The sequence below is a fragment of the Sturnira hondurensis genome, unplaced genomic scaffold (genome assembly GCF_014824575.4).
Source record: "Sturnira hondurensis isolate 20B ecotype Veracruz unplaced genomic scaffold, ASM1482457v3 Scaffold0022908, whole genome shotgun sequence".
NCBI classification, from domain to species: domain Eukaryota; kingdom Metazoa; phylum Chordata; class Mammalia; order Chiroptera; family Phyllostomidae; genus Sturnira; species Sturnira hondurensis.
In genome coordinates, this window is record NW_028095539.1 from 7085338 (window position 1) to 7103410 (window position 18073).

Sequence of the window (18073 nt, forward strand, 5' to 3'; positions counted from 1 at the left end):
GTGCCCCAGCAGCTCTTTCCACGGGTTCACTTGCCCCCACCCCCAATCTCGGCCTAACTCTGGGGAGCGAGTGTGCATTCCTGGCGGACCAAACTTCAGTGTCTGGCGCACCACCATTGCAGGCTGGCCGGTCCGTACCCCTCGGTTCCTTCCAAACAAGACTCCAGAGTGAGCTGGGCAGCGAGAGGTGGGGCAGGAGGCTGGACAGCAAGCCAGAACAAAACGAGTCCAGTGGCAAGTCCGGTGGGTCACCTGGGAAGTACGCCGTCCCTTGGATTAGTGACACAGAACTCCCAAGCCACGTCAGTCGTGTTTCCACATTTTAATTCTGCAGTTTTCTCTTAAAATTTAGGTTTTAACAAAGACAACAGATTGAGCGTTTGCCAAATCCCTGCTAGGAATTCAGAGCATAGAAAAGTTAAAGATACAGCAAAAAATTATAATGTGCACAACTAGCTTCAGAAAATAGTTTAGTGCATCTCGGTTATAAAACTCCTTTACAGATTATTCACACGTACTTATCGAAACTGGCTCCTGATACTACATGAACCATGAACTGTGCACAATCAACCCAAGGCAAGTTACACCGGAGAGGCAGAGTGAAACCCACTGGTGTTGGAAGAATGGACAGTGAGAGGAGACACGTCCTCACCACGCCCGGGTCAGGACGAAGGCACGGGCCCTTTCTCGCCTTGCAGTGAGCTGACCGCCCGCAGCGACACTGCTGTCAGTGACAGCCATGGAAGGAAAGGCCGCGTGACACACATGAAAAGGCTTTATGCAAATGCTCTTAGCAACTGAACAGGACCGGTTTCGGGGCAAGGCCAGGCAGGCTTGTCCTGCGGGGAGGAGCCGTGTGGGTCCCCACCTGGATGGTGCACAGGGGACCGGTGCCAAGCTTTCCCGGCAGTAACACTACTCGGGCCTGCGGTTCTCACTTCCAACCGTGGCCTGGCCTCCGGCACCAGCTCACAGCGTTTTTAGTTCCCAGCGGTCACTGCTGCAGGAATCTGCGAAACCGAGCGTTTCCCAAGGTTGCAAGAAAGTAAACTTAAGTGACAATGAGGTCTCGTGCCCGGGCACGCGCACGAAGCTCATGGGGCCCCAACCCCACCCTGCACTTCCCTTTCCGGCTGGGCTAGGCCTGCCTCTCCCCAGTGCCCGGGAGGGTGTGCTCCCCGCTGACGGGAGTGCCGTCTGGACACCAGTGAGGGGACTCGAGTCACGGGAACGTGCAATGCTGGAACTTTTTTTGGCAACCACACACTCTTTCAAGAGCTCCCAGTGGTCTACTACAGCAGAGACTTCTGAGTAGTGCAGAGCCCCGTCTGCTTACAAAGCAGACAACAAAGGTGGTTTCAAACAGGCTGTTCAGCTCCAGGGCTTGTCCCCCCCCCCCCCATTAGCTGGTGGGCTGGAGCACGTCACCCTGAACCGAGCCCCAGCACCTGCCAGCTGCGGCTACTGCACGTTCTCACGTGCGTGCAGTGCTCCCAGGCAGTCTCTGAGTGCTTTGTGCCCCTCCCCCACCCAGGTCTCACACCCACTCACGACGGCCGCTTCTGTGTCACAGAAGGCCAGGCCCCTGCCCCCACACCTTCTCGCCGGTTAACAGAGCTCCCAAAGGCCGCAGGAAACACCAACTCTCACCCTGGTCTGAACTCCGAGGACCTGCACCCTCTGCCAGCCTCTCTCAGAGCAGGTGTCCCGTTCCCACCCGAAACAGTGCGCCCAGCCTGCCCTTGCGGTTCCCCGGTGGCCTGGTGACCAGGACCCCTTGGGAAGACGTGGCCTGACCTGCCAGAGACCTGCCTCACAAGGGCTGAGAGGGCCTGTCCTCCTCCTGCTTTTCTTTCTTCTTCTAAAATAAAGTAGATTCTGGTGAAAGAAATCAACATTTTAAGCAGGGGGAAGAAAAGCGATCTACAGATTGAATTTTAAAAGGACTTTGCTGTTTGCTACACAAATGTACGTTTCAGCTTCTACGGCACTTGCTCAGTCGGGCCTGACCCTTTCACGGGAGAACCAGAGACCAGTGTTCCAAGCCTGTGGCCTCCGGGGCATCACGACTGGCACTCATGTGCCCTCTGGGGGGGGTTGCAACAGACGGGAAGGTGCCGAGGGCGACCGGCAGGCCCAGAATCAGGCTGTGCCCCCCACGTTTCCAGCAGCACATACAACACTCCTCTAAGGAAAAACAAGTCTTATCTTATCTGGCCAGTCCTAGTGGCCGGTCACCTGAAACCGGCGGTACTTGTGGCCAGCCAGGTCCGTCACCTGGCTCTCCTACAGTTTTCTCTTCTTTGAACTGCTGTCCTCCTCCTCCGGTCTCCTCCTGTCCCGGCCAGAGTTCCTCTTGGGGTGGTGGCTCACAGGACTGGGCATCTGCTGGTCCCAGTCCCCGAGAGCCCCGGCGTCCCTCTGGTGGCTGTGCCCCCACTCCTGGTCGTACACACTTGGAGGTGTGGCAGCGGTGCTGGCAGCAGGAGGTTCACATGGCACGTACGGTCTGTGGATGCTCCCTGTGGCCGTGGACCACTCCACGGTGCTGCCCAGCACCTGGGGGCTCACAGGGAAGCCGGGCTCGCCCAAGGGAGGCGTTGCTCCCTGGTGCCGGGGGCTCAAGGGCTCTGGATCCCTCAGGCATTTCCCTTGGGCTTTGGAGCTCAAGCCCATCCTTTTAAGCAGTCGTGGGTCCCGTGGCTGGTCCTTAACAGGAGGCCTCTCAGGGTCATTGGCAGCAACAGTAACAGCAGTGTCCTTAGGGTCAGGGGGCGTGGTGCACAGGAAAGATGCGAACAAAGCCCTGATGATCTCGCTGTCTGGCCTGCTGCTGGGCGAGCCGCCCTGGAGGCTGAAGCCCTCCAGGGCCAGGGACGGGGGGTGGGTCAGACTCCGCTGCAGTGCAGGCTTGAGCTTCAGGATCTTCGCCGCATCGCGCTTGTAGTTCCTGTCGCAGGTCTTGATGATGGCGCCACGCCTCTGCGCGTCCTGAATCAGGTGGTTCCAGTGCTGATTGTCCTTGAAACCAAGAGAAGGGGGAGAGAGTTACAGCCGAACACACACTCAGGTGCTCAGGAAGCACAGGGTCCAGCTCCGTTTCTGAACAGAGAAAGCAGCAGACTCCCCCCACACTCTGCAGAACCCACCGCCGGTTAGAAAGGCTCCGAGGGCCACCAGCCGGCGCCGGCCCGGCAAAGGCCTGCAGAGAGAGGTCGTCACGGGCAAGGAGCAGCAGCCCCGGACAGCCACCTCACGGAGCTGTTTCAGTGTCACCTAATTAAGTGACATGCGATTAAGAATTCAGTGGCACCAGCCATACTGCACGTGCTCAGCGACCATGCGTGACCAGCAACACGTGTGCCGGACAGCGCAGAGAGAGTGCCCGTCACCCAGGAAGTTCCCTGGGTGTTGCAGATCCAGCCCCGCCTGTCTCTCGGCGGATGACATCTGAAGAGGAAGGCTTTGGCTTCAGAAAGCCCCAGCTTTTGAGTGCCTGCAGCTAGTCTAGAAAAAGGCCCATAGCTTTCACCCAACTCCCAAAGGCCTCCCAAACTCCAGGCCCCAGTGCCTTCATTCGCTGAAGCCCTACCCCAAGGCCACTCGCCAGCAAGCCGCCCTCTGCCTCTGCTCTGGCGGAGCTGAGGTTCTAAAAGTGCGTCTGAGGAGAGAACCTGCCCCCTCCCCGCCTGCACACCTCTCTTTCCCACAGCAGCTTCCTCAGCAGTATGTGGAGAGAGGACAGAGGGGGCCCGAGGGAGAAAGGCAGACACAGGCTGAGGAGAGACGGAGGGAGGAGTCCGGCTGCCCGCAGCCTCTCACCGCCGCCCAGGAGGCAGAGGGCGCAGGGTCACTGCGCACACGGCATCACCTTGGTGGGAGCAGGTCACTGGGCCTCTCTGCGAACAGCCGTGTTTCATGTACTGATTCTGAGTGCTCGCCAGGTCCCACTGTCCCAACCCTGAAGCCAGAGCCACCGCCCGGAGTAGTACTGTGCGCAGTCTCCAGGAGAAGGGCCCAGGGCCAAGCGCCCTGACCCCGGACTGACAGTCAACAAGCAGGTGCAAAGAGGAACGTGTCCCAGCTCTCGCCTGCGAATCCATCCACAGACGCCCACTGACCAGGCAGAGCCTTCCCAGCCTGAGACGCTGGGGAGCAAAGGCGGGGCTGGAAGCCGGAAACCGTGGAGGCCGAGCTGCCAACCTGCTAACAGCGCCCAGATCACACAGACAGTGTGCACGGGCAAGGATGTGTGTCCTGACCTCAGAGATGGTGAGTGATCGACACCGAAAGTGGGTGACTTTTAAGAATATCTGAACCTATTTACTTTATTTGTATTTTTTATGTATCAGCCGAAGTGACACGATAAAAATCTGCCTAAATAAGCGTAAGAGAGTTCCTTCAGTAAATATAAAACGCAAGTTTTCAGCAAAAACCAGGTGACATGTCCCAGCTGAACAGCGGCACACTGAGTCACGCTGCACGTCGTAACCAACGGCTCCCCGGACCAGACCCATGACGCCAGTCCTGCGGCTCCATGGGGGCACGGGGATGAGCTCCAGAGGAGTCATGCACCCCACGTGCCCCCAACAGGCCCATGGGAGTGGCACTGGATTCAGGGGCTCCATCCCCCCACCCTCCCCGTGGCTGAGACACAGGCGGAGGCAGATGGCCTGCTGCCGCTGCAGCCAAGCCTCCCGCACCCACACGTGGTGTCTAATCCCACCTGAAGACCTCAAAAACTGTTTGAGAGAGGCCATTAGTCTTGGTTTCGCAGAAGAAACCAAGTGCCTCTACCACTGGTGTCATCTCTGTAAGGGAGACACAACTAAAGAACAGCTACAACAAAGCCACCCCCAAGACAACAGAGGTTGGGACACCCAGATGGTAACCTGGGAGTGAAGATAACGTCATAGCAATAGGTCAGTGGTCGGCCAATGTGTGCCAAGACTCTCTAAGGGGCGGGGAGGGACGAACCCTGTACAAGAATCACTTCCTTCGTCCTCCTGGGCTTCCCCGCCCTTCCGCTCTGTGCTTCTCGTCCACCCTGATCTGACCACAGGGTGCAGCATGAGAAACTCCTGGGCGCCAAACGAAGGGGACGGCACAAGTCGGGGTGCCCCCGAGAGTTCTTTTAATGGGGCACCACTAAGAGACATTGCTCTGGTACCGCCTGACTCTTCAGGTTTGAACATCAAAATGCAACTGCGTAAAAACAGTCGTCGTAATAGATTATTCAAGTGACAGAAAATCCTTTTTAACATTTAGATCCTTAAGGTCACAGAAAAAGATTATTTTTTAAAGAGCCTTTTACTTCAGGATAACTATAGATTCACAGAAATTTGCAAAAAGAACACAGAGACGTTCCATGCACCCTTCAGTTTACCCAGTTATGAAAAATTTTTTCTAACTTCAGTTCATATAAAAATTTGTGTGGCAGAGAAACAACAGCAGACTAACAGAAAGGTCTTTAATCACGCACAGCCCCACTCGATCTCCCCCACAACGAGAGTGAGGGAAACTCAGTGTCACAGAGCAGAAAGAACGGCACTGACCTCTGTGCCATGACATGCACTTAGGAGCGACATACTAGATTTATTTTTAAAAGCTTCATTGTAAATTGTCGATATTTATAACACACTGGAAACAAAGCCTTTAATCATAGTTAAAAACAGGAGGTACGCAGCCTTAAAAAATTATTTCAAAGGGACACACAAACAGCAGAAGCTGAAGACCCCAAGAGGGAGTAAGAAAGTGAACGACTGCCTTTGAGCGCCCTCTGGTGGTAATGACCAACGCGGGGAAATCTCTAAGGTAACTCACGACTGTCAGAGAAATTAGGAAAGCGGAAAGCTGTTGCCCCTAATGAGACAAGAAGCAAAACACGCTTTAGCCAGTTGTGATACCAGCAATCACACTGCACGTCTCTCTACCAAACAAGTGCTGCCCCACCTCCCCATCGCCTTCCCGAGAGGAGCGTCTGCACCGGGTCCACAATGAGTAGCTGGATCACTGCACACTCACCTTGACAACCCTAGAATGTACGTGCAATTTTTTTACCAGGCCACCTTGAGAGGGCTCTGACTCCCCGGGCCCTGGGCTGAGGCAGGCGAGTGGCCTCTGCGATGCAAGCCCCAGGGAGCAGCTGCTGGAGGACGCACAGCGGGAAGAGGCCCCTTCCATCACATCTCCGTGGGCCCTTGCACTACTCCCACACTGACAGGCAACGAAAACTAACCCCAACCCACCACCGGTGATGACGGCCATGCTGGGCCCCCTGGTCTCCAAGACCGCACCTACCATCAAGGTCCGCAGGTGGCCCAGGATGAAGAGGCTGTACTTGGCTCGTGTGATGGCGACGTTCAGTCTCTGCAAACTCGCCAGAAACCTAGGCAATCGAAAACAAAGTTACTTCTCTCTACAGTGTCTTGGTGGTTTTAGTGTGGGCGAGATGCAGGCAGTTTTTAGAGGGTTTTCTGTGGGTTCCTTTGACTTTTAAAGTCACAGTGCTCTCTCACTTCTCTTCCCAACGCAGGGCACCTGGCGCAGAAGCAAGTCCCACCAAAAACAGTGCACAAAACCCCCAGTATCTTCCTTGAAATGGATGCACCTGTCGGTTTCCTGTTTTGACTTGAATGAGACACTGGGGATTTTGACAGTATGACTTGTAAACTTGAAAGACGTCTTTAAAATATGGGACTTACACCAAGTTTAAATGTACCCAAGAGCACTAAAACGCTGTGGAACTGGTGCACAAGCAAATGCAACAACAGAGAAGAGCGTCAGAAGCAGCAGATCTGGCGCACGGCGCAGATGGAACGTCTGGTCACACGGTCCCGAAACAGGCGGCCTCCACGTGTGCACACAGTCCACCTCCGGGCGGGGCAGAGACGAAGTACGTGACGGTTTTCTTGAAGAGCAACTAAACACATTTACAACCTGTAAATTTCCCCCACCACTTGTGAGAGGGAAAAACCTCAGCGTGTGAGACTCAAGGGAGTTTTCTGTCCCCACTACACACCCATGGCGCCCCCTTGGCACCTCTGGAAGTAAGCTGACAGTGGTTAAGGTGAACAAACTCGGCCAAAGCAGAACACACGGAGTGGGGGAGGAACAGGCCCCTGCCAACATGCTCGATCCAATGATGCATTTACTCTCATTACTCACACCGTGTCGTGGACTCATATACAAGTTATCAGGGCAAGGAGAACCAACAGTGGGTTAATTTCACAGCTGGAGAAATCAGTACCAGTTACTCACCCAATTGAACCTTGCACAGTGTTCGCTCTGACACACGTAACAATAATACAGTCTTTCTGACGACCCTGAAATGCGTCCACGGTATCTACCTCTGCCGGCCTAGTCACAAAAGAGAGACATTCACTGCAGAGACACACGCATTAAACACACATGTTCCGGCAGTAGTCTTCTTCAGGAACGTTTCCGTGGTATCTGTACTTTCGGAAACACAGCTCACACAACACGAAACTCGCCATTTTCAAGTACCGTCACCACGCTGCGCTTGAAACCACTGTCACTGATGGCACATCTCCACCCCCCAGAAGAGAATCCCTGCCTCAACTGCCCCTCCCCACAGGCCCTGGCGACCACGAACCCCCTTCGTCTCCATGGAGCCACATGCCACGTGGCCTTCATGTCTGCCCCCCCCCCGCCCAGCACGTTTTCAAGGCGCACCTGCACTGTCACAGGTGGCACGGCTTCCTCTCCCTTACGGCTATTTGTCCAGGTGCACAAATAAAAAGTTTGTTTATCCATTTACAAAGCCTGTTCAAAGTGCTTGATTACTAACTTTGCTTTTTTACATTTTAAAGGTCTGTTCAAATCTTTTATTTTCCTAAAGCCAATTTTGGTAGTTCGTGTGTTTCTCGGTCAAGAAACTTGAGTCAATGGAGTTCCAATACTTTTTAATTTTATTGAGGTAGAAAAACGACAAAAACGTAATCTTCACTCGGAGTTCCGACACTTTTTAATTTTATTGAGGTAGAAAAATGACAAAAACGTAATCTTCACTCTATGTGTAAAGACACTAAAAAGGTTAATGAAGGGTGTCTGAACCGCAGCCCATGGGCCACCGGCAGCCCAACACAAAACTGTAAATTTACTTAAAATACTGAAATACTTTTGTTACGCATCACAATGTATTTACTGCGTGGCCCGAGACAACTCTTCTTCCTCCAATGTGGCCCAGAGACACCCAAAGGCTGCACAGCCCTGGGTTAAATCAATCATTCTAGGTGACAATGGGACTCCCTGCGTCTCTCGAGAACTGGGACTGAGCGAACAAGCTGTGGACTAAATGGGAGGGAGCAGCCCGGAGAGCTCTGAGGCCGGTCGCACCGCCAGGTGTCGGGGGGTGGTGGGCGTTCCAGGCAGGGGCTCCGTGCACCGGGCTGTGAGCGTGCCCACCTGCAACCCTGTGCCCTGGGCTAGACCACGACCCCCATCTGAGACTGTTCCCCACGTTTCCTTCCCTTACAGCCCCTCTTTCCTCCAAACTCAGCTTAAAAACTAAAAATATCTGTAAAAATGAAGATGCCTCACCCTTTTCCTTCAAATTCTTTGTCCAACTCCTTCTGAATCATTATCTTCTGAGCCTTGTAATGGGTTATGATGCCAACGTTCCGGAAAGTAATGTCCTTTCTTTTGTCTTTAAGAAGTTTAATCAATTCTATGACCACTTTTATTTCTTGAACATTCACGTAAGAGCTAAATAAGATGGACAAAGGAATGCGTTGAAACGGACAGCAGTCTGACAGTCCCTGACCGTCTCCACTACCTGAAGTCCCACTGTGCCTCCGTGACAGGAAAGGCAGCTTTTACCGCCACTCACACTCAGTGGGGACGCAAAAGGCTGGTTATGCGGCCCTTAAGGTTGTGTGATCAAATACAAGATAACTGTCTGGTGAGACAAAGTTGTGAGAGAGAAAAGTTTTAAGTCAACGGAGGCATAGGCACCAATTTCCTAACACCTGGGTAAACCGCTGTTGAAACAGGAAGAGCAGTGGTGAGAACAAAAGTATAACAGAGAGGATACAAACAATAAAGATTTGCTATCTTCCATATGCTGAGAAAAGTGCTTCAGATGTGTTACCTTTTTTTTCCATCCTGTCCCGAGGATATGTTTTATTGATTTTAGAGACAGAGAAAGACGGGGGGAGAGGGAGGGAGAGAGAGAAACATCTGTGCGAGAGACAGACAGATCAGCTGCCTCCTGCACGTGCCCCAACTGGGGATCGAACATGCAACCCAGGCACATGCCCTGACTGGGAATGGAGCCCACACCCCTTTGGTGCACAGGACGATGCTCCCGCCAGCTGAGCCCCAGCCTACACGGCTGTGCGAGTCGCACACCACACACGCAGGGGTAAGCCAGCCACAGAGACTCCTGCAGCAGCCCTATCCTCACTGTCCTCCTTGCTGGCCTCCCTCTGCCCTCCCAACTCGTCACCCCACAGGGGACAGGGCATGCAGAGGCATGGTGGGGGGACACTGCATGGTCACTGCTGTTCCCGAGGCTGCCTTGTCTCACTTCAACAGCCTTTGGTGACCACCATCCTAAGTTCAAGACTCCCTGTGCGGATGACCCAGCTCACTAGTGCTCTCTTCCGTCCTTATCATTTCTGTTCTGCTCAGTCACCTCTCAGGTCAACACCCGTCTTGTGCCCTCCCACCCCCACAATGCTCAGGGAGCTCAGCTCTCAGTCCTCTGCTCTGTCCCACAGTCCCTCTGGCAGCATGAACGCCGGCCACCCGCGCCTCTGCATTTCCAACTGCCCTATCTTTAGGGACTAGTGTCCAATCCTCTGAGGGCGCGGCCTGCTCTGTGGCTCTCAGGACTCAGGTGGGTTCACATTTCCTCCAGCGTCATCGTGCACGGGGGCGTCCACACCTGTTCCCACCAAGGCAGACCCCAGCTCCTCCAGGTGTTTCCCAAAGAACAGCCCCCACCCCCTCTGCTGCCACTCCCAGACCCCCAACAACTCGACACATGTTGAGTCCTGTCCACCCTCGGTCTCACACCCTATGCCGGCCGAGTCTACGCTGCTCCTTCATAACACTTAACCCAAACAGCGCCATCCATGGCCTTGGCAATCACCCATCAGAACAGGAAAGAGCCCACTCAGAGCTATGGCCGTGGCCCTGACATGCTCCAGTGCCTACACCACACGGGGGGCAACACAGTCTCCACTGCACACATCAGAACCCAGGGGCTGAACCACGGACAAGGGTATCAACGGTTTGCCTTTTAAACCAGAGACACCAGTAACAACCTGGCTCAATAAAACCAGCCGCACTGCCATCAGACAGAGGGGTGTGTGTGGACAGTGTTTTGAACGTAAAAATGACCAGAAAGACCACAGCAATTCTGGGACCTCCCCAGGGAATGAGAAAAGAGGGAAACGTACTCATTGTCCCGCCTCTCCAAGCCGTCTCCGACATCGAACACGAGGTAGGGCTGAAACGGCCACTCGGATGAGCACCGAATGGTCTCCGTCACTCTGCAAAGGGACAGACACCGTTCAGAGCACAGGTACCCACAGGTCAGGTACCTGAAAAACACTTAACTGTTAGCACCATTTTCCTCGTACAGGAGGCAGCTGGGGAAGTAAGGGCACCAGAAGGACCTTCTTCTATTGGAACGTGCTTTGGTGCAAGGTGGAAAATAAATTTTATTTCTATTCTAGTGCTTGAGAGAATGAGCAATGTAATTAAAACGTAACAATTACAGTGGAAAGTTACTCATAACACAGGAAGTTAAAAAAAAAGCAAGCCTCTGAATACTATATAGAGCACGCTGTGATTTTTTTTCTTTTTGAGCTAAAAAAAATGAAAAAGACACACACAGCCAAGGACCAGAGAAGATACACCGAAATGTCACCAGTGACTACTTCCGGGCGGTGTGAACACCGCTGGTTTCCCGCCCTCCTTTTTTTGCTTGTCTACACTTGCCGTAATCAACATGACTTCTATAATCGGAGAAGACTATTAAATTTTGGATCGATGCTTTTTTACGACAGGACTTAAGCACACAGTAGAAGAAAAGATGGCTCTTCTTTCTAAGCAGCTGGCCCTGTGCATGAAACCAGCTGACGAGGAAGAGGGGCCCACCTGTGGGTCTTCAGGCTCCTGCCGTACACATAATTGGAGGGGAAGAGGCAGATGTCGGGGTGCATCCTGTACTGGACGTTCAGCTGCAGGACCGGCAGCCTGCCGCTCACATTGTGCTCTACGTTCTCCTCCAGCAGCTTGCAGAAGCGGGCCATCATCGACTGGTCGTAGCCATGCTCCTGTGCTTTCTGTTGGCAGGAAAGGAGCCATCACTGAGGGTCCGCCTGTCCTCTCCCCACGGGAGCAGTGACAATCACTGAGCTCCAGCCTGCACGTGGCGAGGTTCGGGGCCCACGCCCGACAACCAGAGGGTCAGAGAAGGAAGACATTTCTGACACTGGTCCTTGAAAAGCGTGCAGCTTGGCCACAGAGGTTGAGGCCCCGCCTCTCCCTCAGAAAGCCCACGCTCTGCGCATGGAAGGGGCGGGGCTTTCCTACTGACCACAGCTGAGGCTGCACTAATGCCAACACCTGTCTCAGCGATGCCAGACCAGCTGCTCTGTCCCCGCTCCCAGCTGAGCTCGCATCCCCGCAGCCTGGAAGCAGGCCGCCTGCATGACGCGGGAAGAGAACGCTGTGGTGTCACCAGGGCTGCACCTGGGGATGCACCTCCCAACACTGGCCTCCTGCCGAGACTCAGAGAGCACGGCCTAGAGCGGTCCGGAAGCGGAAACGTGCTCTGAGAAGAGAACGAAGGTGGGACCCTCCCAAGTGAGGGTGGGTGCTGGCGCTGCAGGTGTCCCACCCACAGCTGGTGGGGTTTACATCTCAATAATAAATTATTTATATATGTGATCTTAACTATACCAAGTAAATATTAGTAGACATTTGACAACATCATTTACACCCCCTGAAAAAAATGTATTCAAGTTAGCCAAAATCTCACTTTGGCTCTTCTCTCTGGGAGAAAAAAGGACTTACATGAGGTAACACGGGTACTCCCGGAAAAAGAGCCGAGCCCCCTACAAGAGCATGGGGAAGGGCCTTCCTGGTCTGTCTGGCTGACTGCAGAGACACCGGCCGTCACGAAGCCGAGCCCTCCACACGCGTGCATGAGCACACACCTGAAAAACGCCTGACATGCACCCAGGGCACACGCCTGTGTCTGTCACCCACTGGGACGTGAGCTCCAGGAGGGCAGGGACTGCAGCCTGTTCTCTGTGCTGTCGCCCCGGCACCTGAGTGCGGCCGGCACTCACTGAGCACAGACTAAGGGAGGGGACATGTGAACACACGAGCGCCCTGCAGGCTTGTTCAAATACTCAGAGCTATCCACAGCTATCGCCCTGGAAAAAGGTCGAAGAAATTAACTTTGTACTTATTTTCTGAACTTTCCTCATTTTCTGAACTTTCCTCAATAAGCCTGCATTATTTTTGCAATGAGAAGGAAGCCCCAATAGATTTTTCTCATTTTTGCTGTTTTTAACCAATCACTAAAGCGGACCCGCGAGCTGAGGCCCATCAATAGCCCTTCCGTCCCACAGCCCTTCAGAGTCCAACCAGTACATCTCGGAGGCGTGTGCTGCCTCATTTCAGAGCCACGGCCTGGCCCTGATCTGATGACCCCACACCCCCACCGCCCCCCGCCTGGCGTGCACTGCCAGGCACCAGTGTCACCGGGACAGCAGACACAAGAGGCGGACCACGAGGCAGGTGCTCACTGTCGCCTTCTCATCCCAAGGGCACGAGGGCCACAGACAGTTTCTTGTACCACAGAGCACCGAATTCTAAAACTGGAAACGTACTCTAAAGATAATTTCTGTTTATAATGTTTTCCTCAAATTCGCACGTATATAAATACAAGTCAGTAGGCTGGCTTTTTTAAAAAAAATATTTTATTTATTTATCTTTAGAGGGGAAGGGAAGGAGAGAAGGAGAGAAATACCAATGCACGGCTACCTCCCGCGAGTCCCCCGCTGGGAACTGGCCTGCAACCCAGGCATGTGCCCTGACCGGGAATCGAACCGCGATTGTGTGGTTCGCAGGCCCGCGTCCAATCCACTGAGCTACACCAGCCAGGGCTGGAATTCTTTTCCTTGGTTTTAAAAGTTCTTCTTTCAGCCCTGGCTGGTGTAGCTCAGTGGATTGAGCATGGGCCTGCAAACCAAAGGATCGCGGTTCGATTTCCAGTCAGGGCACATGCCTGGGTTGCAGGCCAGTTCCTAGCAGGGGGCGCATGAGAGGCAACCATACATTGATATTTCACTCCCTCTCTCCTTTCCTTCCCCTCTAAAATAAATAAAATCTTTTAAAAAATCCAAATTTCCAGAGATACACTTAAAAAAATAAGTTAAATACAAAGTTTTTCTTTCATTATTGTTGTGGTGTTTATGTTCTACAAACAAGTCAGACACGAGCCTTAAAGCAGCGGCACACGGCCTGTCCCAGAAAAAAAGGGGCCTGGGGGTCACTCCCGGTCCTGGCACTGCTCCTGCCACGCACACACAGACACGTGCGTGCACACAAAGAGGCGTTTTCAGAGACGTGACCTATTAAGACTCAAACTGTGATTCTTTTTCCCAGACTTCCCAACACTTTCCCCTGCAAATAAGAGATAATGATCCAACGAAGACTGCCCCCACCCCCAACAGAAAAACACCAAAGCAGCCCCTTCCACATTAACACAGTTGGAACGCAAGGAACTCACCAGGGAGATGACCGTCGGGGGGAGCTGCTTGGGGTCCCCCACGAGGATCAGCTTGTTGCAGCGGTGGATGAGCGGGGTGAGGGTCTCGACCTCACAAGCCTGCCCGGCCTGCGGAACAAAGCACGGAAGGAGACTCGTCTCAGTGGCCTGTGCTTTCCAGTCGGCCGTGTGCCGTCGGCCAGACTCGCCAACGCTCGAGCTGCTCAGAGAAGAGCCTCACTGTCCTGCGCCAAATGCTAGAAGCGAGGGTTCTCGCAGAGAAGCAAACAGCAAGGTAAGCACTCTTCACTAAAAAGCCCACAACACACATTTTGAGGCCGGCCACCACTCAGGTGCCAGTGAGACTTGGAAGGCGACGGAATGCCCCAGGTTTGCGGTCCTCGTTCGGCTGCCACTGCGTGTCCCCACCCACTGGAATGGTCCCCAGGAGGCCTTTTGATGGCAAGACTGAGCGCTCCTGCCACTGCACGCCGTGGCCTTCGGCCCTTCCTCACACCCTCCTCCGACTCCCACTGGGTGACTGCGGGACCGTGGGCCTCCTATCGCTACTACATGCCTGCTCATGAATGAACCCGGATAGTGCTGTGGCTCCGAGCTGTGCAAAGGCACATTTAAAATGCTTCAAAAGGCAAGCTGAGATGCCTCGAGGAGAAGCTTAGACCATCCTTGGACGGGGTTTTGTGAGGAACAACTGGGCATCCTTACGAGTAAAACCCAACACTGGAAGGGTGGTTTTGACTGTGCGGAGTCCTTGGCCTATGTCAACATGAACGAATACACGTGTCGTGGCAGGTAAATTCAGAGGCAAATGCCACTGTGTAGACATCTCCCCAGTCCATTTGTCTACGACCCCTCACGGCACTGTCCAGGCTGGACAGTGACTGCAGACTGACCTCGTCGACGATGACACAGCTGAAGGGGACGCCACCCTGGCCCCGGAAGGCAGACTCGAGCAGCAGGCCGCCGCTCGTGCTCAGGGTGCAGCAGATGACGTGGGACTCCAGGATGATGATGCTCTGGGTTTTCTGTGGGCGCCCTTGAACCTGAAACAACAGGCAGAGGCTCGTTACTACTCAGTTGTACACAAATTCTTGACTACAGTAGGCCTATTTTTACTATAAAACACCCACCTTTACTATGCAACAGAATAATATTTAGTAAATGCAAGGGGAAAACCTCAACCTACAAAAACAGCAGAAGCATTCAAGAAATCCAGAAACCACCAGAAAAACGCACTGCTTTGCAGTGCAGTCTAAGCTTAGAATCAGATTTAGGCACAACAAGAAAAATCTACCCAGGGTCTGATTTTGTCGAAGTCGACGACAACCCTTACAGCCACAGATGCATGGGGACAGGTACTGGAATTAAGCAGAGAGTAACTGACTCTACCAAGTTGTGAAGAGACTGAGTAAAAGCAAGGTTGGAACTAAGCTTGCCTGTGTTTTTCGGTTTGTTTTTATGTAAGGATCTTCTTCCTTTTCAGAAGGCTAGCACCAACTCCAAGGCCTGTAAAACTGACAGGCCCTCTCCTCCCAGGTAGAAAACAGCCCCGCCCCCCCCCCCGCAGCATCCAGCCCTCCCTGAACGCGGGGATCTGGGGCGCCAACACTGCCATGCAGACGGAGACCCTGGGACTGCGACTCAGCGCGCCCGCCTCAGACCGAAAGTGTGGCTGCCGGTGGATGGGACCGGGCCATGGGGCAGACGCCTCCCACTGCCCACCGCCCGGGTCCAAAGCCATACACTAGCGCTCTAAGCAGGGACTCAGTCGGCCTGTTTCCGCTCCCAAAAGCAGTGGTGGCCCACGGCCACACAGGACACACCCAGCCTCAGGCTCCAAGGCTCGAATGTGAGCCCCGGGGGTGGGGGGGTGACTGTGGTCCCCCAGGGCTCCTGTGCTGATGCTCTGCCACCCATCTCCTCTTGGTCATCAATGAGAAAATAGACAAGCACCATGGCCATAAAACAATGTGACTAACAACAAAAACCGCGCTGCCTATGAACATGAACTTCATCCTTCAAAGTGGGAAGACTGAGTTTTGGCTCAGTTTAAAATTTTAATGAAAAGCTCTCCACCTAAGTTTAATTTAAATAAACTGCTAATGGAAATACGCATTAAATTCAATTGTATTTATTTAGCCACATAGAGAAGGCTGACAATACACTGAAGACAAAAACCTCCTTAAAAACACCGTCATACCACTGGGTTGTCTTCCGCGCCCTTTCGCCCCCAGACGAAACACCGTGTTATCTGAAGAAACGCAACTCGGAGTCCCCAGCGCCGCTGCACTTGAACGCAGACACGCGTTCTCCTCTTTTTGTACCGCAACACCCACAAACCTGTTTTCGTTATCCATCTGGCTCTAAGTATCACAACTGACTTTGCAGTTGGAGGGGGAAGGAAACAGAGCATCTAATGATAGGGTTTTCAATACACACCCAGACCTAGAAAGAGAAAGCTATTTCATGATCACTTACTTCCTAGAAATCTCAGGTGGTGATAAGAATTCATTATCACGCTCAATAAACAAAGGTAAATATACACGTAATTATACCACTATCTCCACTTTTGTATTTGTTTCAAATTTCTAATAAAAATGTTTAAAATGTAATTGATAAAAGCCCACTGCTTGTCTGAACTATGTAGTAATTACAAAAAAAAAGAGAGAGAGAGAAAAATGCTATATAGTTAACCACTTACCTCTTTAATTTTAGAAGCGAGTTCCTGCCTTTCTTTGGAAACATGAGCAATTCTTTCATCTAGTTCTCGCCTCTGGAAGAAATTAGGGCGCCATCACTGAAACTGAACAGGCACCCCAGAACGCTCGCTGACGGCCCGCTCCCCTTCCAGCGGGGAGCCTGCGCTCCGCCTGCAACACACACACTCGCCGGTATGCTCTCCCTCCACGGTTGAGGCCCTGGCACTCTCTCGCGTCGCCATGGTCTGGGCCGAGTTCAGCTCCCCCGCCACACTGCCGCCTCCACACCCGCTCGGTGTGGCCCAGCAGCCCACAGACCTTCTCAGACCCCGGCCCCTTCCCACAACACGTGCCCGAGGCAGCCCCAGAGGGTTTCTCTGGCAGCCTGGACACCAGCTGTCTTTTAGCCACCACCCCGCCCTGCTGGCACATTCCCCCTCTGTGCTCCCCAGATAAGGTCTGTGGGTTGAACCTGCCCATCCAGCTCCAGCTTGGGAACCCCAAAGCACTCCACCCTCAGGCCCTGATAAAGGCATGTGCCCCAGGTGCTGCACACCTGTTGGCCCTGACCTCCCGTGTGGCCCCCCAAGGCAAGCTGTGCCCTTCCTCCAGGACCTGAGTAATAAACTTCGCTATTTCAGCGTCTCTCCTGGTCCGCTGCTGCATAGTGCTCTCCACCCAGCACCCTGTGCTCCTCTTAGCAGTCCATGGGAATTTGATAAATTCTTCACTGTGTAGGATGCCCTTAGGTCCAGTGTATGGTGTGTGAGCTACTTCTGAGCACCCAGGCCCTTAAGCCAGCATTCCTTCACTCATTTCTAGGTGGTTCAGATGAGGCCACCAACCACACCTCAGTCATCTCTGGACACAGTGACAGGCCTATAATACAGACCTGGTCGATTACAGCACCCAGCCCCTTAAAAGCATGGATTAGAGCTGCCTATACACCACAGACTAACCTGAGTTTTTCCTTGGAACTGATGCATGGGTAACAGGAGGGGCTCTCTCCACCTGGGGCTTTTCTGAGCTGGGTGGTGGAGCCCAGAGATGCTGGCGCCCATCTTCTCCAGGAGGAGAGATGGCTGACACACAGATGAGCCAACCAGAGGTGTAGAGATGACAACACTGGCTGAAGTTAACCCACTCCTAGATGCCCCAAGTCAAGATGCCAATGCGTTCCCTCTTGTCTAACTTGAATTGAGTTTCTTCAACTTGTAAACCAAAGCTACCTAATGAATTCAGTACAGCTTTAACAGAAGGCAGGCAACAGCGAACTACAGCCTGTGGGCCAAACTCAACTCACCACCTGTTGACGTAAATAAAGTTTGACTGGAACACAGCCACACCCCTTTGTTTATATGTATCTCCTGTTGCTTCTGTGCTACCACAGCAGAGCCAAACTGAGGAAAGAGACCTGCAAAGTCTAAACCATTTACTGTCTTGATCTTTTCAAAAAGAGTTTGTGAAACCCTGATGTAAGACAAACCACTTTTGTGTACATTTTTATCAACAAATTATGCTATTCTACAGTGAAAAATAGCATCCAATACTCATCTAGTTTGTGATGATTTATTAAAAACATTAACCAGCTCTAAGC

General features: G+C 53.0%; 1 protein-coding gene across 8 annotated transcripts in view; it reads right to left on the reverse strand.

Moving 5' to 3' along the window:
• Positions 1-307: 307 nt before the first annotated feature.
• Positions 308-18073, reverse strand: part of SETX (senataxin) — a 62811-nt gene continuing 45045 nt past the window's right edge. For 7 of the 8 annotated variants that reach the window (XM_037036509.1, XM_037036507.1, XM_037036508.1 and 4 more), the window contains 9 exons: positions 16479-16550; positions 14671-14820; positions 13778-13885; positions 11131-11318; positions 10428-10520; positions 8563-8727; positions 7261-7383; positions 6301-6388; positions 308-3021 (listed from right to left, as the gene is read on the reverse strand). In XM_037036509.1, coding sequence (XP_036892404.1) covers positions 2287-3021; positions 6301-6388; positions 7261-7383; positions 8563-8727; positions 10428-10520; positions 11131-11318; positions 13778-13885; positions 14671-14820; positions 16479-16550 — 1722 coding nt within the window. In that variant the 3' untranslated portion in view covers positions 308-2286. The remainder of the gene's footprint in view (positions 3022-6300; positions 6389-7260; positions 7384-8562; positions 8728-10427; positions 10521-11130; positions 11319-13777; positions 13886-14670; positions 14821-16478; positions 16551-18073) is intronic. The other variant, XM_037036510.1, reaches the window with a different exon arrangement.